This window comes from Halichoeres trimaculatus, unplaced genomic scaffold, assembly GCF_033239565.1.
Source record: "Halichoeres trimaculatus isolate MK-OKI-2021-1 unplaced genomic scaffold, fHalTri1.1 fHalTri1_scaffold_1, whole genome shotgun sequence".
Taxonomy (NCBI): Eukaryota; Metazoa; Chordata; class Actinopteri; order Labriformes; family Labridae; genus Halichoeres; species Halichoeres trimaculatus.
In genome coordinates, this window is record NW_027437179.1 from 22,121,468 (window position 1) to 22,143,299 (window position 21,832).

General features: G+C 43.9%; 1 protein-coding gene across 3 annotated transcripts in view; it reads right to left on the reverse strand.

The window, feature by feature from the left end:
• Window positions 1–21,832, reverse strand: part of foxp4 (forkhead box P4) — a 94,516-nt gene that overhangs the window by 22,900 nt on the left and 49,784 nt on the right. For 2 of the 3 annotated variants that reach the window (XM_074665839.1, XM_074665820.1), the window contains exons 3-6: window positions 21,782–21,832; window positions 9,177–9,299; window positions 5,850–5,969; window positions 2,078–2,216 (exon numbers count right to left, since the gene is read on the reverse strand). The exon at window positions 21,782–21,832 is cut by the window's right edge and continues 39 nt beyond it. In XM_074665839.1, coding sequence (XP_074521940.1) covers window positions 2,078–2,216; window positions 5,850–5,969; window positions 9,177–9,299; window positions 21,782–21,832 — 433 coding nt within the window. The remainder of the gene's footprint in view (window positions 1–2,077; window positions 2,217–5,849; window positions 5,970–9,176; window positions 9,300–21,781) is intronic. The other variant, XM_074665830.1, reaches the window with a different exon arrangement.

A 21,832-nucleotide genomic window follows, 5' to 3' on the forward strand; every position in this document is an offset into this window, starting at 1 on the left:
CATGGCAATCCAAATATTATGTCTGCTTTGTCTGCATTCTTTTGCAGTCCCGCCAAAACAAAAGTTCTCACTCTGGAGGAATGAGGTAGTGTGAGCATGGATTTCTGTGCTTGTGAGTGTATTATCCCAGTATACCAGACCAATCTGCAGACACGCCCGCAGAGTGAAAGTGTAGCTGCTTAAGGGATTGATAGATCTGGTGTTTCCTCTTTTGACTTATCAGTTGGCTCATAACACATCCATTCATTGGAAAAGATGTGAAAAAACATGTTGCTCTGGAGAAAATAAAAAAGCTCTGGATTCTGGTGAAAGCTTGGTGTTTACTTATGAGTATAAAAGTAAGCACACTTAGGTTGTAAACAGCTGAGAGCTCAACAGATTTATCAACAGAGAATTGAGATTTTGTGTGTTTTCAGCTGAAAGTGTGCTCACACTACTCCCTCTGGCAAGTGTTGACTGATACAAATAGTTTGAGAGGATGAGAGTGCTTCTGCAAACAAATAGTGGCTCAAACATTCCCAAAGTACACATCTGGTTGTTGGGTTTGTGTTTATTTCTCAGTGATTTATGTAAAAAATGCAACATAAGAAGCTGGAGTCTGATGAGATGGAGTCAAATCTAATTAATTATTTTACGTTACTGTGAACAGACTGCTACTACAGTAAAGCTTTATTAACTCTTTCTGTCTAAGCTTAAAAATAAAACCTGATTCTTATTTGAAAAATTATGGGCCATTTGCCTTCAGTATCACAGGTTTTGGAAGTATGAGATATTCATAAAGTAACTGTCAACTTACTGCAGTACAAAAACCAATAATTAAAGCAGGACCCCTCGTGCCAGCCCCCCTCCCACTGAGCTCCCACTAACCGGACACAACTGGCCTTTGAGGCGGGGCATTAGTGTGTGCAGTTTTGTGCGTAGGTGTGGGTGTTTATGCATGTGTGTTTGTGTGTTTGTGTGGCATGGCTGGTCAGAGGAATGCTCTTGCTCACGCCTGGCTGAGCCGTCACAATGGACCAGCTCTTTCACACTGCAGGGAAATTCCACTCCGATACAGAGGGAGAGAAAAAGAAAACAAAGGAGATGCTAAAAGTTTGAAACCGTCTGAAAATTGCTGCCTTTTCTTTTCAGAAGTGTTGTATCTGTTTTTTTATTTGTTTGAAATTTGTATCTTTTCTTCACATACTAAAACTGGTATTTCTACTTGCCCTCCATAGGAGAAATGAACACACACTCACACTTCCCTGAAGCACTAAGACAAACACACACAAATCTCACTATGAGTTGTCAAATTCTTTACTGACATCTTAAGCTTATTATTCCAACTTTTCCAAAAATTAAATAAACTTGATTGAGTTAATCTTTGTTTTATGTGTCAGATTACAGAGTTCATGTAGCTGTGTGTGGTAGTTGTGAGTGTGTGATGGCATGTGACTAGGGATAAGAGAAAGGGAGAGATCAGACAGACGGAGGGAAGGAAACTGCTCTGTTTGGTCAACGCAGTCAGCGCTTTAGCAATGTTACGGACACTTTAGAGCCCCTAAAGCATTCTGTCTGTGTGTGAGCTGGTGTGTATGTGTGTTGGAGTGTAAAGAGGAAAAACACGCCCATACACACACATGCTGGCTAAGGGCGGGCCAGCAAAGAGTCAACTTTTATCGTTTTAAAACCATGCTGACAAAATGAAGGGGCTATGGGAGGGGTTACACGAAGGAACAAAAGAAATCCAGTGGGCACAGCAAAAGCAAAACGTTGATGTTGTGGCATCTGGCTAATCTCAAGTACACACACACACACACTACACATGCAGACACACACAGACCTCCAAGCAGGGGGCTTAGTGGCATATTTTACCTATTATCCAAATGAGTACCTTCCACAAACCCACCAATCAGGTTTCCTTTTATCTTTTATAGTCTGATTAACTTAACAGGCTTCACATACAGCAATGGGTCCAGGCCTGTGTGGCTGTGTGTGTGTGTTAGTTATGACTGTGTGTGCATGCACATTAGTTAGGATGTGTTTGTCAGGGCCAGTTGTGTGAGGGTGGTGTATATAAATGTGTGCCTGTGTGTACCTTGCTGCAGGGACTGCATGGTGGCAGTGGGCTGCATGGGCACCAGGCCTTGTCTCTGAAGGTTGAGGATGTGCTGCTGCTGAAGCTGCTGCATCTGGATCAGCTGCTGCTGGAAGGCCAACTGCTTGCTGCCTAACTGCTGTAAAACAAATGATGGGAGGGTAAAGAAAGAGGAGGAAAAGTTTAAAGGAGTTATGAACTCTGTGTCATCCACATTCAGTACATTACACACCGTTCTCATGTATTTCGACTGGCATTAAAGTTTCAAAATGAAGCAGAAAATATCATCTGCAATAGGAAGTTAGCTGGAAGTTTTGCCAAAAAAAGGGAATCAAATATTGATTACAGTCTAGAAAAAAACAGTATATAGTTTATGAACTTTAATCACAGGATGTATGTCATCATTTCAATGTTTCCATCACTTTTTCAGCAACTGTTCAGTTATCATGACTTGACATGTTCTGTGTGTCCTACTGCATCACTCAGTGTCAACACATTAAGGATTAAAGCAAGTTATAACAAACAAAGAATCATAAAAACCACAAATGTCTGCTTCTAAAAACTAAACTGAGAACCTCGAGAGCGGACCAGAGAAGACTAATCCTCTGAAATGAAGAGAAGCTTGAGGTTGAGCTGTGAAGACCCCAAGGACACAGAAAAGAGGGACAGGGAATGATGTAGGCTGAAGAGAGTGGTAAAGACTACATGGCGCGCAGTGATAATGTCGGCATGTGTTACAGTGATAAATGTCCCCTTTCCTGCTCCCCCAGTCTGGGGCAGACCTGTCCTGTGCAGCTCTGTTTGAAGTCCCCCCTGACCAACCCCTCAAGGGAGAGAGACGGACTTTATCTCTAACAGATAAGTAAGGGGAGAGGAAAAATAAATAAATACAACTTGAGGAACCACTCATTGTGTGTGAGAGTGTGTGTGTGTGAGAGAGAGAGAGTGGCAGCCTAGGACTCTTTGAACAGAGAGGATCTCACAGGAAGGGCAGAGGGGTCGCTTCCTTTCAGACTTGGTGCCTGGAGAAGAGAAGTGGGACAGCGGTGTGCTCGTGTGGGAGGAGGCTGTTAGGGGGGTGGTCAGGAGTGTAAAAGAGGGGAAACAACAACTGTTTTTTCTAAATTAATAAAAATTAAAAAGAATAGAAGAGTAAAAAAATAATAAGAAAAAATGATCATATGGCGGATGACCTCTTTTCATGCCTTGGCATTGTATCTGCCATGCATTTCTCTCTCCTGCATACATCACAATGAATGATTTGTTGATTTACAGCCAAGGAGGTAACCTGTCACGTCAAAAAACAATAAACAAGTCATAAATTTAGTGAAACTGGCCCCTTGCTTTCATAACGGCCTTTGCAGATAAGGCCGTTCTGAAGTATAAGGAAGAAACTGAAATGCGGTAAGAGTTCAAGGACCATGTATTTCCCAGAAATTTTATCTACACATTTTGAAACTGCAAATACAAACAAAGCTTCCTGGTAGTTCAAGTGTAGGTCAGGCTGCCGACTAACAGATCATGTGCAAACACTGCCACAGACCAAGAACCAGCCCAGACACCGTCTAATCCTGCTTACTCCGTCCACCACCGTCGTCTGCTCCTGCACTGTTCTTCTAATCTAATTCTACAGTGTGTTGGTTAAGAGCAACTATTAATGAAACAAAGTATAATCTCTCAGGCTTTGTCCAAGGCAAGGGGGTGATGTGGGCAAAATCTGTATCATGCTTACATACTTCAGGCTTTTGAAGTGTACAGCCAAATTCTCATTTGTTGAAATAAATGGTTTATCATGATTACAAAGTCCTGACTGAAGCATTCCCTCCCCTCCTGCTCTTTTTTCCTCTCTCCAGCCCTTCTGCCCCTCCTTTTCTACTTGTCTGTCCATTTTATTTCTTTCACTCCCCTTGCTGTCTCTCATTCCCTCCTGAGATATGGCTACGGTTCTTTAAAACACACATTTCTTGTGTGCGTGCATGTGTGTGTGTGTGTATGTGTGTCTGTGTTCTGTTTACATTAGCTGTGGCTGAGTGGCCAAAGCTAGCGCAGTAACAGGCTGTCAATGTGATTTATGAGCACATCACACACTGTCTGAGCCTGCCAGTCACACAGACACACACACAAGAAGGAGGACACCCCCAGACACACATACACGCAGTGTAAATGGATGCTCACAGACAAACACACACACACACATATATCTTTTGTGATGGTCAGAGTCACTTCATTAGGCTGACTCCTGACCGGTCCCAAATGCACCGGCAACACGCACACACACACACAGACCTAAGGTACACATACATTCACACTTAACACACTGTCTTTGAATGCACCACTTCCACACAGATGAAAAAGTGAGGAAAAAGTCAAAAGTCACATTCACTCAGGCAACAGTACAGATTTTCTTTCTGCTGTATTCTCCCGCCTACCTCCACTGTTTTCTTTTTCTTTTCCTGTTTCCTTGTTTTCTGGGTGTGTTCAAGGCCTGCTGGAAACTACAGTTTGTACAAGCACACCCTTGTATCGCCTGCTTGACCAAGATAGGAATGAGAGTTCGTCTAAAGGTGTTTTTTCTGATCACTGGCTCCTGGAGAATGAACACACAAACCTGACGACTAGAAATGGCCTTAGTCATATCAGCTGTATGAAACTCTGCAGGGAGGCATATTCCCCAAAGTGTATGTGTTTGTGCAACGAACCATCACACATCACTCTGGCCGCGTGAGTGTGTGTGTAGCTGTGTGACCAGTGTTTGCACTTGTCTTGCAGTTACAGGACAACAAACCTGAAAACTAGGACAGCAGTGAAGAGGAGGGGAAGGAGGGGAAAGCGTTTGAGACACCCTCTCAACATGCGAGTCAACCACAACTGGTTTGCTTTGGTCACGGTCGAGTTGGTTGACCGCTGTCGGCAAGGAGTTTGTGGGTTTGGGGTGGTGGGACGGGGGTGGGGGTCTACCCGCTGGGAGAAGAGGGAAAAATCTAGGATGTGCCTCCTCATGCGTTTATCAGAAAAGTCTCATGAGGCTCTCCTTCCAAAGCCCAACTCCAGCTCGCCCCTCTGTGTGTTCAGCTATTTCTGTGAATGAGCATTCATGTAACAACAATGTCTCTATTATAGACACGCACACACATGGAGGCAACTCACACATGCACAAGAACACAGCCTCTCCTACGCACACGTTATGAAAGTAATCTTGTCTGATCGATTGAGATCCCCTTTGTTGTGCTACAATGTGATCCTAGTTGATCCTCTTTTATCCTACTGTACCACAGCTGTGCTTAAACCTGGTACAGTTCGTGTGTGCTTGCATATTTCTGTGTGTGTGAAATGGAAAAAGAGAGAGCAAGGGAGGATCCTAGTGCTGCAAGGTTAATTGACAATTAAAAGAGTGGCAGACCCCTCCTACAGAGAGATTTCACCTCGGGCTTAGAGCTGAAGGCATGCAAATGAATACTCTGGCAGGATAGCATATGGTTTGGCGCAGCAATCTTTCACTGCCTCCACAAAGGATGCTGCTAGAAAATAAAAATGATGAAACCTTTATTTACAGCTCCTTCTTCAAGGCAAGGTGTTCAACACAGCATTAATATAGAGTAAGGTTCAAAGAGGAGGAAGACATCTTGTGCTTCTTACATCCTTTACATTTCATCCTTTAGGTGATTTTGTCCTTCAGCTGGCTCCCATGTTAACCGCTATTACTGCTTTTAAGGGCACTTGTGCACTTCAGAGTGTACTTGAGCTGAGTGAGTGTGTGCTTGATGAAGTTCACCTCTTTTGCCGTTTGCTTCCCGACCTGCTGCTGATGCTGCTGCTGCTGCTGTTGCTGCTGCTGCTGAGTCAGAAGCTGGAGATGCAACTGCTCCTGCTGCTTCTTGTAATACTCCTGTAACTAGAGACAGACGCAGAAGGAGGGGAGGTAGGGGCAAGGAGGAGGAGGAGGAGGAGGAGGAGGAGGAGGGAATGAGAGAGGTTGAAGAAATATGAGAAGAATGAGTCACAACACACTTTGTATCAACCCTCAACAATGCCTAAGTCTTACAGCAAGTGGAGTCTCAAGGCAAGGCAGTCTTTCTGCCTGAAGTGAGGGCTGTGGTTTATGGTTTATTGACAAACTGCACACAAACACACACCTGAGAGGGACTTCTGAGGCATATCATTAAACTGGATGATGTGTCAGGTTGTGCTGCTGCTTTTCGTACATCAAAGCTTCTATAAAAGCCACATGCTTCTTACACACATGACCACCTAGCCTGTCACTTAAAGATTCCTCTGTTGAATACTTCATATTAACACTCACTGGCCTGTAGTAGTTAAGAGCCTAATAGAACTGTGTGTGTGAGATCATGTGTGTGTGGGTGTCCCAAACCTTAAAATAGGCAGTTTCTAGAGCATGTGCTGATAAGATCATTAGCCCCGGGTTATTTGTGGTTATATATAGGCTGTCCCACCAGTTACAGCCTGCTGGATTCAAAAGTAAGTATTGATGTTTTTGGCACGCACTCCTGTACGTTACCAACCTTTACTAGCAGTTTTTTTGCTGCTCTAGTTGTGCAGATTTTCTGTGGGGTAAACAGTGTAACGTGAATTTATCTTAAACTACCAGAGTAAATCAAAGACTACCAGGCTGAATGATAAATTTGTGAAAACACACATGCGCATATAAATTCATAATTATACACACAAAAAACACACAGAGAGAAACCCAGTGTCCACTGACTGGCCACAGCTTGCCTGTTTGTTTGACTTACTAATCACTAATTTACTCAGGAAGCTCCATTAAGATCAGTATCTCGCTGAGAGGAGAGAAAGGCAGCTAGGAAAACTCTGACTGACCACAGTGAGAGTGTGTGTGTGTGTGTGTGTGTGTGTATGAGGGGAGTTATCCTCTTCAGAAAAGCTTGTACATGTGTCTGTCTGCAGTTTGTCTTTGTTTCATGGTGCGTCAAATGTTCAAAGAGGCTTTTCAGTGGAGAATGACTTCACAGCGCAGCAGTTGTTTCAGTCTCTCATCCGTCTGACCCCACAGTGAGCTGACTAAACACACACAACACACACACACACACCACTGCCCATCCTCAACACACACTCCGAATACAAAAAGAAGGTCTTGCTAAGCTATTTTACATTTGCAGTTTTAATATAATTTAGCCGCCACTTCAGTTTTACATTATTCACCGTTCTTGTGAATGATGACGTTCCTTCTTGTCCTTAATTTATCTTAAATGCACGACTTATTCTTTCTTGCTGCTCTTTCTTTTCCATCTGTCTTTCCTCTCCTTTATCGCTCCTTAGGCGGAGTTAATCTCTCTTTTCCGCGTCACTAGGCCTGATCGCCTCCTCATCACACAGACAAATGCATATTCAAGCGCACATGTGCACACACAGACACACACTTGGCTGGAGAGTGGTGAGTTGAGGGAATAATTAAGTGATAATTAAGGTCTTTTAATGATTTGATTCAGTGGCTCTGTGCATTAAGAGTATGTGTAAGTGAGGCACTCACCTCTCCAGCCTATTACCATGACCTTGACTTTAGTGAACACGCCAAGAAAAGAGAGGCTGATCAGCTGTAGTATTGGTAAAGGTCAGAGGAAACTTAAAGGTTAAAACACTCAACACACACACACACACACACACACACACACACACACACACACACACACACACACACACACACACACACACACACACACACACACAGATCCACATATGTGCACCCTTACAAATGCATAACTGCTGTGTGGGCTGCAGTGGGCCGTAAACCTTACTTACACACACTTACACAATGCTGTATTGCCATGGGGATATGAAATTTAATGCTTCAGCGAGTGATATGTTGGTTGATTGTACTGTGTGTGTGTGTGTGTGTGTGTGTGTGTGTGTGTGTGTGTGTGTGTGTGTGTGTGTGTGTGTGTGTGTGTGTGTGTGAGAGAGAGTGAGTGTGTGTGTATGGTGTGTGAGCAAGAGAGAGAGACAGAGATTCTGTGTGTGTGTGTGTGTGTGTGTGTGTGTGTGTGTGTGTGTGTGTGTGACTGCAAAAGTGCCTGATTTGCAGATATACACTTAGAGCAAGTCCATACTGTGGTTAATTAAGTGGGAGAGCAATGTTAAACTCAGTGGTTTTAATAGAGTGTGTGTGTGTGTGTGTGTGTGTGTGTGTGTGTGTGTGTGTGTGTGTGTGTGTGTGTGTGTGTGTGTGTGTGTGTGTGTGTGTGTCCCTCTCTGTGCATTATGAACTCTATTGTCTTCCCCCATCTCCCTTTTCCTCGTTAAAGAAAAAAGAGCCAGTGAAGAGGTTCTTAGCCATCTGCATGTCTGTTTCCAGAAAAGCCAGCACATTTCACATTTCCATTATGATACATGTTGTCAGATCTTCCCACTGCAATTTACACTTGCCTGCAGCTACTGCTCCTTATTAAATCTACTCTCTGCCCTTTGCCTGTATATGTGTGTGTGTGTTTTTTCCAGAGATGCTGTATGCCACATTTACTCTATCTCCACTCTGTTAATAACACTCTTAACCCCCTTTACAAGGTTGCGTATGCGAATGCTTTTTTTTTTTTTTTTTTTTTGCATGTGTAGGTAGGAGGTCAGAGGTTGGTGAGGCTGAGTATTTGACAGATCTGTTGCAGATGAAGAGTGTTTATTGGTTTGTGTTGACATAGCAACTCCTCTATCACCTGCCGGGCTCCAACACACACTCCTGAATCACTATGATTCACTGCCTGATGCTACATAGCCTACAAGTGTGTGTGTGTGTGTGTGTGTGTGTGTGTGTGTGTGTGTGTGTGTGTGTGTGTGTGTGTGTGTGTGTGTGTGTGTTTAAAGGTGTGCACGAGTGTGCCTGCAGGCAGGAGCATGCACATTCTCTTAGCAACAATGCCAAGGAGGAGGCACTGCAAATGACAATGTGTGTATAAGTGGATACGTGGATGTGTGTTTATCTTCAAAGATCTCCGAGCACTAAATAAGATACATCATGCCCAGTGTGTCAGCACCTATTAAAACAGACACATCTTAACATGCCAGCTTGGGATGGGTTCCAGCTGGAGTGCATGTGTGAATACGTGCATGTGTGAGTGTGTGTGTGTTTTACCTGCTGTAGCATTAGAGCCTGCTGTTGCTGCAGTAGGGCCTGGAGCTGAGGGGGAGAAAGGATCTGTTGCATCTGCTGAGGAGTGATCATCTGTGGGCTCATCATGGCCATCGATACAGGCACCTGAAACCAGACACAAAAACACACACACACACACACACACACACACGGATGAAATGTTTAGATTAATATGCTTGGATGCCAACTTGCGAGAAGTAGGACATCTCCATCAGTGAGTTAAGTTTTGTGTTAGAAAAGCACAGCCAGCACTTTAAGCATGACTGTGCCTGCAACTGAATGCTAAAGTCAAAACAAACAATGTGAATGGAGGGTGAGCAGCCTGCTGGTATGGACAGGTAAAGTGGGAGAGGTGTGTTGTCTCATGTTTCTTTGTTGTTAGTCACTGCTGAGAAAAGCTGGCACCGTCACACAAAGATAAATAGACTGACACACCACTGTTGACACTTTCCTTCACAAGGTAAAAAAGGCAATTTCTGTGACAACAGGCAGATAAAAGGACAGATATGCAATCTCCCTATAAGATATAAAATCTTATCTACTTCCATAAACACATGATTAGGACGGCCGACGATTCTCTTTCCACGCAGTCAAGCCTGGCTAAGAAGAAAGGAACAACAAAGTGGGTATCTGATGAGATGTCTATCTCATCAGATAGAGCTGCAGGCAGCCAAAGGCAGACAGAGGGAGAAAGAGAGAGGATGTGATTCACACAGATGTGTTGTGCAAGCGCACTGAATGTACATTGTACACAAAGCTGGGCACAAATGCTAATCTGATGACAAACACTGCGAAAACTGAAGACAAGCTAAATACATAAATCAGCAACAGCATGTGCGTGCACAAATAGAGGGGAAATATTGAGAAATCAGGCAGACAAGGCTGCAGACAAAGTGCTTTTGTATTTATTAACTGAATTAAGCTTTGAGACAACAACGAGTGGGATAAAGAGACAGAAGATCCGGCACAGACAGATATTTAAGGAGCAAGATCTGACTTTTTCACTGCCTGTACATCAATAATCCACACTGCGTTTCCCATACAAATAATCCTCTCTGTTCAAAGTGATGGCTCTTTTACACAGATATATAGAGCTGAGTTATCACCACTAAAAATGGTCGTTTATCAATATTCACTTCATGGAAAAAATACCAATCTCTCTCATGGTCAAACTGTGTGTGGATGTGTGTGTGTGGATATGTGCAGCTAGTGTGTGTGTGCAGCTCCCCCCACACTACCTGAGGGGATGGCAGGAAGAGAGAGCAATGCAAAGTAAGGAAAGCGAGATGTCAAGCTGTCAGTGGTAAATTAAATCTGTAAAGAGCTGATTTGACTTTGTAAACAAGATCAGCCGTAAATACTAACACCCGCTTCCCCACCTGGCCCCTGTCCACCCCCCCCACCCCCCACCCCTCAACACACACACACTCTCTCCCTGCTTCTCTCCTTCTTTTCCTCTCTGTCTCTTTTTTTCCCTCTGTGTCTATCACAGGCCCCACACTCCGCTTTTATCAAACCAGACATCTATCTCCACACACTCCCAGCCACGTTTTAGTGGTGGAGAGGATGTAGAAGAGGTTGGAGAATGCTGTGTAGTTAAAGACCTTGGATAGAGAAGGGAATAGGGTGTTAGATTGATTAGCAGGAGTGAAAAAGAGTGTGTTTGAGCTGAGGCAGAAAAAGAAGAAAAGACAGAGTCAGAGCGGGGTGAGGCAGGGGAAGGAGGGTGCTGTTGTGGCAGTTGGTGAAGGAACAGGCAGAGGGGATGGGGGGCGCTGGGACGTAGGTGGGGGGGCATGTGGTGATGGGTGCTGCTTGGCGTCATGCCAGCTTGCCCCCGCCGCTGGGCCTTGTCAGTCTAAGCTGCCAAATGAAAAGCTGTAATTAATTGCTCTTGTGCATCCCATTCTTCCTCCCTGACAACTCATACATTCTATTTTATACACACCGCCATTGACATTTCCCAGTCACAGGCGTAATAATTACTGGAGTTATAGCACCTTTCTGTGTGTTGGCTGACGCTCTGATGCCAGAAACGAGTGCGCGGCCATGTGTGCAAGTGCAGATATACTGAACTGTGTGTGGGTGTGTGTTTAAGGCGGGATATGTGTGTGTGGCAGGCTGAATGCTGAGTAGTTAAGGTTTGACGCCATTAATTGCCCCTATAATCTAATATCACAAAGCGTGGTGATTATGGGGCATGCGTTGCCACCGCCATACGACACCGCCAGCCTGAGAGCGCCGCCACAAAACAAAAGCCTCGCCATTAGAGATTTGACGGGCCGGGACAAAAGCGCCTCACAATGCGGAATTATATTTTCATTCGGCTTTGTCTCTCCCGGTGAATGATTTCTCCCCTTTCATTGGACTCTGAATAGGGAGAGTCTGAAAAGCCGGGCGATTTGAAGTCAGCCATTTATTAAATGCATTTAATTTTTTTTTTCTGCTGTCGTCCCTTTTTTTTTCAGTGTTGCATGTTAATTTAAAAGAGGGAGATGCGTGGTAGATTAGTGGGAGAGAGGTGAAGCTCCAGAGGGGGGGAGAGGGGGAGTGGAGGGGTGAGCAGGGAGAGGGGAGAACCAAGGATAGCACCCAAGAAAGAGAAGAAGGAGGGGTGGCAAAAAGGAAATAATGGTTTGAAAATGTAGAGGTGTGTGAGGAAAGAGGAACTCCAGCTGAAGGTAAAAGTCTGGCCCAGAACGAAGAAGCTCACAAATACTGGCGAATGCTCCCACAATCCTCTGGGTGTTGCGTGGATGTGAAAGTTGAACCACTAATAATAGCAACATTTTACAACCAAAGATGTCGCTTCATTCATTAACATGCAGGAATCAGTCGCACGTGCACACACAGGCAGACACACACACTGTCAAGGGGTCTTTGCCTGACAGAGGTCAACCCCTGTCTTGGAGAAAGAGGGTGCAGGGGAAGGAAGGGGGGGAGGAGCGAGAGAAAAGCGGGAGACAGCCTTGTCGTTTACAGAGAGTGGAGGAGTAATTAGAGGGGTTGTTTGAAGAGGGAGTTTAACTGATTAACAAAGGAAGAGAGGGAGCGAGGGAGCGCCCTAAAGATGGGAAGGAGAAAGGAGGAGAAAGGCAGGGAGTCCCAGAGGAGGGGAGAGGGAGAAAGACGGGGGACGTAGCTTGCATTTCAATGAGGCTCCATCCCTCTCTCTCCTCTGCTCTCCTCCCTTGATGACTTTTCATTCTAACGAGGAGGAAAGCCCCACTTTCCATTTCAGATGAAAACTCAAGGATGCTGGGAAGGAAAGGACGGCTATCTGATATTAAACCAGTGTGGAGTCAAGGGAATCAGCCCAGCTTGGCTCTGCACTGTGTTTGTACAGAGACAAGCTGCATCTTCTTTAATTTAGGAGCAAACTTTGGATTTGACACCTTCACTTTTCTTCTAATTCAGGTCTTAACCACAAAAAAACTTCCAAAGTGCAGCCCTTATGAGGGCAACTCTTCAAACATAACATATGAAAAAATTTAACCTTATGGACATTTACAGAACAGCGAGAGCAGAGACACACAAGCAACTCAACTGCCACCTCCTGCTGGCTTTAATACATACAGCCTATACTTGCATGTGTGTGTGTGTGTGTGTGTGTGTGTGTGTGTGTGTGTGTGTGTGTGTGTGTGTGTGTGTGTGTGTGTGTGTCTGTTCGTGTGACGGCAGCAAGCGAGTGTTGAGAAGAAAGGAGCCTTTAATCAGAATCTAAACAGGCTCTCAGTCTAAATGATGCGGGCCCTGCCTCCGGGTCTTTGGGGACACACAGGAGAGAGGGATAATTGAAAAAATGACAGAGGAGAAAGTAGGAGGAAGAGAAGGAGTCTGACACAGACCACCTCCCCCTTCTCATCCCCTCCTCCCTATCCCCCCTCTCCTGGTAGGAGCAAACCCCAGTGCTGTTTATCCTTGTCACTGAGCATTACCACCTCAACCCTGGAAGGGACGTCTGCCTCTCTGTGTCTCGACCTGTCACACACACACACACACACACACACACACACACACACACACACACACACACACACACACACACACACACACACACACACACACACAGTTTCTGGAAAGAACCAGCTTCATATAGTATGAGACATTTTGGGAATGACACTAAAATTAATTTGCTGCCAAAAGTAGGAAAACACTTTGACACATTAGAAGCAGTGTCAGAAAACAAAAGGTCTAAACTTTATGACCCTCCAGCAGGCCCGGGGTTAGATGAGGGCCTCAGTATGGCTGGGGGCCACAACAGTGCCATAACTCTGTGCGCAAATGTTGATTGGTGTGTGGTGAACTTCCTTAGTTCTTTTAGGGGCCATTTAGACGGCAATGGTTTTAGGAACTTTTGAAAACGGCCTCGAAAGTGGATTTTGCGCATAGATGGCACAACAGTACAGTTGATCGTCGCTGACTACCATGTCGAGCTTGTGCTGCTCAATTCACTGAATCTGCTGACTGTCTTTAAACGTAATGTGCACCTGTTGCTCCACTTCTGCACTTTGCCAATACACCAGATGATTGGCCAAACTCTGCTTCAGTCGAGATCTGCTGAAAGTCACTTCTGGACAAGACTGTCATAGCCCCAACTACAGACCTGGCATGCTTACAACAGCATTTTCAGTCCATTAGCGCTTCTATGTAAACGTGGATTTTTTTTCTGTGTTTTAGGGTGAAACGTCATGTTGATGGGGCCTTAGATGTTTATTTACCAGCTATCATCACTATCGTGCCTTCCCTCTTTCAGTCTCTCCAGGTAAACAGCCTGTCAGTGCTCATCATGAGAGGAGAAGTAGAGGGAGGGGGGGGGGTTGGAGCATTGGGGTTATAAAAAAGAAGAGAGAGAATCAGAAAAGTGAAGGAGAAAAGCACTGGAGTGAAAACGAGAAATAGAAGGAGCACCAACTGTGCTGAGAGCGTTGTTTGGAACTCGGGGCCAGGCCTCCAATGGAAGTAAAAAGGGCCCTATTGTGTGTGGTGAGTACCCCTCCTCCAGCTAATCTGTAGCGGGGCCAGGGGCCACATTACTTGGGGTGGGTGGATGGGGGGGACTGATGAGCGAAGGCAGGTGGGGTGGTTGAAGGGTACAAGCATCTTTTTGCTTCAGACTTTTTGCTGAGTAATGTGTCTGTCAGAGTCTTTGACACCGCAAAATAACACCAGAAAAACATCCTGATTTGCTAAAAGAGGTTTGAGCACATGAGTTTTCGAGTAATTTTTTGTTTGTGACTGTTTTTATATTAAAGTAGTCATTTTTGTACCAACTTCTGTCTAAATCCCACCTAGTTCTGCACAGAAGTAAATCTTTATGATCTAGGAAAAAGTCAGAAACATAAGTTCTTTGACTTTGGCAATGTAGGCAGCTTTTTGATGTTGTAAAACTTTAACTTGAGTTTAAATCCAAGCATTTTCTGTCAAACTAACTTACACTGAGCACAGAGGTGGCGTTAAATGATTATTCTCTGTCAGATTGAACAGATTTTTTGAGCAATGAAGGAAAAAGCTGTAGGTTGCCAGTCATTTTGATGGGAAACCCCAAGACCAATCCAATCCATCACTTTCACTTTCACACACAACCATTCATTGATCACATCAGGCACCTGCAGTACTCCCTGTCCAGTTGGTGGTGAGTGTGCATAATTAATTAGGTATTATGTTGTCATGTTGTTGCCACAGGTTGTTGCTGACAGCACGCTTAAGATCCATGGAGTTAATGCGTTGGGAGGCATCGGCACCACCCTGACTCTGAGACCGCCTCTCTCATACATCAGGACCACACCATTTTTCTAAGAGTCCCACCAACTGTTCATGACTTCACCGTGCAAAATGTTTACAGACTTTAAAACACTTACTGAAGTAGCAGTGGTAATCCCAGTATGTATTGTAGCAACAGAAGAGGGCTTCAGCCTCCATAAAATCAAAACAGACGTGAGAAGTCAGCTGTCTGAGGCAAAGACACATTACCTGATGCTGATCTCCTTTGATGCTCTCTTACTTGATGACCTCAATTACGCCAAAACAAGCATCTACTTTAAGTCCATGCACCCCAGGAGAAAAGTTTAAGCTCAGGCAAACCAGAATTCAGAAAAAAAGATGGCAAAAACCTTGACTTAAAACTTGTCTTAAAAGAAGTTCTGGTTCTTTTCAGTTAAATTAAAAAAAGACTGTTCAGCTTGCTGTGGGGCTTTTTGGTTTTGTTTTGTTTTGTTTTTACAAAGCTCTAGACAGCAGGGTTGGTCTTCTTATTTTCCATTATTTGTCTATTATTTTTTCTTTCTGCCCAACAAGCAACGAATGACCCTGCATAATTAATGTTGCATTTGAGTCGCTTTGGTGATGACATACTAATGTATATCATTTATAACTAACAGATCTCATCATCAATTATTTTAGTTCTGGGATCAATATGACAATAAAACAGAATTTTTACAACCCTGCCATCAAAATGACAGACAAGTAAAATATCTGGTGCAACGTCTGACTTAACATCTAAAGTATCTTTCAAAAAGTTTTTTTTCTTACAGTTTGCTGATTTTATACTTTGAATAGGAAATAATTTCACTGTAAGTAAATAAACTGTGTAATGCTAGTGTCATGGTTCTCTATTTACGCTTCTTCATTAACTGACTCTTTGATTTGAAGTTGATTATAGCATCAGTATTTAATTTAGACTTAAGGAGTTTTGGCATCTTTGTTGTAAGTTAAAAATTAAACATGAGATCCTACATTTTGAAGGACCTCCAAAGGCTCCTCTTGGTCTGTACATCCAGGTATGTTCATGGCAGTATGCAGAACACATTGGCAGTAATACAGCATATCATGTGTTCACCTTTCTACTTTTGGATATCTTGACAGGACTTTAAGGTGTAGTATTTCCCCACCCGGTCTACAGTATATAATTTTGGATTTAGAATCTGTGTTTGGACTTATAAGACATTTAAATATATCTAAAGTCACTCAGCATGTTATAAATGTCAACTATTGCAAGATTTGGGGGATTTGCAGTTTGCAAGAAACGTGTATTTTCATGAGCAATGTAAATAGATTAACAGGGATAGCTCTATTTTGGTAATGTAGGCCCAAACTGCAGGGTTGTGTTGACATGAACACAGTCTTTATAAATATGCCTGAATAAATTAAGGTATGAGTGGATGGATGAGAGGCTGTAACAGGGGTAAAATATGTTAAAGGACAGATGTGTGAAGCTGTAGGACTCTTGCTCACAGAGTGTCAGGCCAGTCCCTGAGCTGGGCCTTTTCTACACTCAGACTGGAACACATGCAGCCACATACTATTACACACACACACATACATACACACATACACACATACACACACATACACACACACACACACACACACACACATAGGAAACACACAGCACTCAGCTCTCGCTGACAGAGGCCAGACAAATGAAAAAAAAAAGACTTGAGAGGACAGTGAAAGACCAGTAAGTTCAAGTGGAAAATCCTCCTCTCCCCTCCCTTCTTCTCCACTCGTCCACCCCCTCCCTCCATCTAACGCCCCAGTGCTTCAGAATAAAAATGACAACACATTTTCAGAAACACACACACGCGCATAGACGCACACACACTCAGTGGATTTCACTGGGAAGTGTGAGAGGCTGTTATCGACCATATTTCATTACTGATTTCACTCATGTTTCAAATCACAAAATAAGAGTTTCACACTCCAGCGGGCAGACCCCAAACCTCTTCTCTCCATCTACCCCTCTGTCTGTCCAGCCCTCTGCCCGCAGCCAGACCCTTTCCACTGGCTGCTCAACCTTCTCCCCTACACCCTTCACAAACTGTCAGGACCTCAAACTCCCCCTCAACGCACACAGCCCCAATTCCCCCAACATCAAATAAGAGAAACTGCCAACTAAGCACTTTCATTGAGTGGACAAAAGGAGTGCTTTGGGAAAAACACTTTGAAAGGAAATAAAAGAGAACTGAAGAGAGAAGGAGCCGCTTCAGTACCTCTGGGGGGTTACACTCATCTTTCCACATACTTTTGTTGATTAGTTAAAAGACTTTGAACCCTGCCTCAGAATCTTTATGTTCAGTGGTTTTTCATAAATCTGTAATGGTTTTTATACAGCAGCTGGGGGAGGCCAGAAAACAATCCAGAAACATACAGAAAACTGGTGAATTTAAGCTGTAATGTTGATTAAACGTGTTTTCACTGAGAGGAAACCTCTGCTTTAATACTGACATGACTCAGTTTCTTCCTCCTGTCTTCCCTGCTAGGCCCCCTCTCTCTTCCTCCGACCTGATGCTGGTGCCAGCCCTCTCCAGAGAGCACAGAGCCAAGCTAATTAACATATCTCTAATGAGTCTTTTCATTTTTCCTAATTAAACGAGCTCCTCAATAATACATGAAAACAGGACACCGCGCTATTCAATTACATACATATGGGCTGCAGCCAAGCACGTGCCTTAATCTGTATGTGTGCATGCCAAGTGGCAACGTGTTAAGTGTGCCAGGCGTGCGTCTGCCAAGTGGGCGTACATGCGTCTGCCCATGCCCACCCTGGATGTGAGCGCGTGCCAAGTGTGGCCATTGTAGGGAACGTGTGGCGGGGTCATGGAGGCATGCTGGGTAATCCGCCTCTCGCCCCTCTGTCTGCCAACTGTGTGCCCGACCATTCATTCAGTCGCATGCATGCCACCACCAATTAAGGAAACTGTGGCCAATTAATGTCACCAAGCACATGCATAGTGAGACATTCTCCAAATACCACAGAGTGTATGGATATCTTTCATGTGTTACATCATGGAGAGGAATGAGTTTTTTTCACTTATACTAGCAGATAGCACACTGTTCTCCACACCTGATGGCTCCAGTTTTCAGCATGGTCTGGGCAGGGGCGTGGCCACCAGGGTGGCTCCGGCTACCCCTGGAATCTTGTTGGCCACTCCGGCTGGCCACCACCAGTAGAGCAGATCAAATTGTCCTATGACTTCAAAATTAATTTGCAAACAGCTATGGATGATGACAGGCTTAGCGATACTGGACTGGTTAGTATTGAGAGGAGGACGGCAAGGTCACTGAACTTTGACTGAGTGCTTGACTTTGTGGAGTGCTTTGCCCAACAGCTGCCATAATGATGACTGTACACAACATACACAAAGTGTCTGTTTTTTTGTTTGTCCCCAGTTTAATGTTGGAGACTGCAAAGTCTTTAGTGTCAACAGTCATTTTACATGGTACGCTGTGTATTATTTGAAAAATTTTCAATTTAGTGTGCCAACCTTCTAGTCTGTGTCCTGCCCTGTCCCCGAGAAATTAACTTTAGACACACCCCTGCTAAAGGGCACATAGGCAGAAGAACAACTGAGGTTTTTGTCCGCTGCTAAGACCGGTTTGACGCAGTCTGATGATAATTATTACAGTTAGAAAAGATGCTGTGTTTATTTTATGTCACTTATTTAAGTTGTTGCCTGATCATTTTCTTTTATATGAGTGTGACTAATGAGAATCTGTATTATCTGGGGTGTTTTTTTTTTTTTGCTATAGTTGTCAGGCTCTTGCCAATTAATGGATTAATGTTTGTTCTCTATCTTAAAAGTGTTTTGAGCAGGATAGTTGAGACTTGTAAGAAAAGGTTTGGTGTTATTTGGTGTTACATATATGTACATACATTAAAGGTAAATTAATGCAGCAAAAAAAATTCCAGACTGTCATTTTAAGTGTCGTAATTATCATTAGACATGATTCCTATCCATTGAAAATGTGCTTCTCATGTCTAATTAAAATGCCTCTTAGGTTTTGAATCATGGCACGCCTGATTAATCACTCCAAGCTTTCTGATCATTGTTCCTTACAGCATCTGTAGCTGCGATTTGTTGCACTCAGTCTATTTTCCTGCAGTTGGCTGTCTGAAGACCTGAGCTTTTGTTGAGTTTCTCCTGAATGTGACACTTGGCAGAGGCAGCACACACACACATACACACTCAAGCGCAGTGGATTGATACAATCTCACACAGCCAGCCAAACACATAGACCATCTCTGAACAACCAATCAAAATCCTGATATAATCTCAGAATTTCTTTCGCTCCCCGCTCAGATCCTCCCCTCTATTATAAATAAAGAAAAGAAGAGAAAATATGATGGGGAAGGGGTGGAGGAGCACGAGAAGAGAGGGGTAGGAGGAGGGGAGGGGGGGCTTGTCAGAGCAGACCAAGGCTTCTCCAGAGAAGTCAAGACACGAATAGAAAGTCTTCCCGCTCTCCCTGTCTGCCTCTGTCGTTCTCCCTCAGAGAGAAGGGAAAAATCTAATTATCAAGCTCCTAAAGATCTCATTATTGGCTCGGGCTCATTTGCATGTGTGAGAGAAGCACAGCATGAGCCAACCTGAGGACGGCCATTTTGTGCCTGATGTGAGCCACAGTGTCACCGTACAGTTGCTTAATGCCACCTTTGGAAATGACCAGATTAAATGTCTGGCCTTGCTCACTCCATCGCTCACTCGCGCCCTATGTGGCCGACACATGATTGCTTCAATTACTGAAGCTGAGTGCGGGCGCTGAGCTTTAAGAAATGATCATGAAGCTGGAAATTATAGTAATTATGAGATTTCTACGTGTCACCTTAGCATTGTCGGGTTTTGTTGTGAGGTCTTGTAAACAAGATCAGTTCTGCTTCTACACACAGGTACACAGACGACACTTTGCACCACTTTGTTACTGACTGTGAGGTACAAGTCCAAATACACACACACAAATGTAAATCCAGGGTATGTGGGGCCATGCGAGTTGACAGCTCAGACAACAGAGATGTCGCGTGGATGCCCTGGAGAGTACAGAGAGGCTACGCAGGCCAGGCACCAACAAACAAGACAAACAAGACAGAGATGGAGAGACTAGATGCTGCGTAGAGTGTAGTGTGTGTGTGTGTGTGTGTGTGTGTGTGTGTGTGTGTGTGTGTGTGTGTGAGAGATACAGAAAATGTGTGTGTGCAGACAGAGCTGTGGAAGGTTACACTCCTTTCATAGAAGAGATGCTGTATAAAGCAGTCCCAGGTAAATCCTTGGTTAGCCTTTACAGAGACTTCTTTACGGGAACAAGACACATTTATAATTCTTTAACTTTCACTTCCTTCTACATCCTTTCTTACTTCTCCTTTATTCACCGTCTCTTTGTTTAACATCTGTAGTTAAAAGTGTCATCTTCTTACGCAAACAAGTTAAGCCACAAATGCTCAGTTTTGAGTTGATTTACAGTATGAATGCAAATTTAATCTCCAGAGCTTTTTCATAATCTACATCTCACAAAGAACAGTATTTACTCTATTCTCCATACCTCCTTACAGCCCCTGCCTAATTTCTCTAACTGACACTTTCTATCCAAAGTAAATAAAGTGATTCTGGTTCAAATTTAGCTTCTGATGACAGTGTAATCGATTACATCCCCGACTATTTTAAAATGTTCTTCCCTTTGTGTCATCTGCAGTAATGAGCAGTCATTAATTCTGTGGCAGTTTTGAATTACCAGAGGTCACTCTACAATCACACTGAGTGGTCAGCATCACTAAATCTTTCCCAGAGTCTTTAACACAACTTTGATTTATTTCTCCTCTTTCATAGAAACCCCTCTTGTTCAGAATGGCTATTGTCCCTGGCTATTTTGCCTTCAAACTCCTCAAAAGAGGCATTTTCTTTGCATGAAAATGACAAATATTTACAGATATTTAAGGAAATGAATTAAAATTGTGTGATAAAACAGGCAGTTTGTTCTACTGTTTGCCAGTAGAAGTTGCTTTTTATAGTGCTCTGGAAGTTTTATTGCAAATACTCATCTTCTAGCAGACTGTTGTAGTTCAGTCATGTATAGAGGAAAGATTTCCCATTTTTTCCCATGGTTAAGTCGACTTTAGAGGATGTCTGACTATTCTTGATTCTGACTCATGTCTGTCTTTCCTCGCCTGCTGTCTTTTTTTTGGTTTCTTATATTGCAGGGTTCCTGTTTTCTGTTTGCCATCAGCAGAGCAGTGATACGGTCTCACTGTTCTTTAGAGACACAATCAGCAATCACACGTTTTCTGAATGTTCTCTGCACATCACATCCGTGTTCAGATTACCAGCAGTAATGCCATGAGCAATGGTTTTTTTTTATTTTGCTTACTGTCACAGTAACGTGCATGCTGCTGTACGTGTGTGTGCATGTGCGTTAGTGTGAGTGTGTGTTCTCCTGTTCTCCTCGAGTGTCTTTCAGTGGGGAACCTGCACTCCAGCTAACCCCACTCTCTCTGCTTACTGTGGAATTCAGCTCTGAAAACAGCTCGCTGCCCAATCACTACAAAGACCTTATTCACTGGGGCACACACACACACTAACACACAGACAATCACACCAGGCGCACTCACAGAAAGAGGAAGAAAGAGGAAGAAGAGGGAGAGAGGCAGATACTGAAAGAAAACAGAATGTGCCGATATCACTCTGTCTAGTTGACGTGGCAGGTTAATGAAGGCAGAGCTGCAGCAGTTTGAGGGTTAATACTATTTAGAGTCTAATAAAGTATCCGTTGGGTGTGTGCTTATGTGTGTTGTTGTGTATTTATGTGTGTGCTCTGACCTGCACAGGGCTCTGTTTGACCTCGTTGCTGCCAGGAGAGTTGAGTCCAGA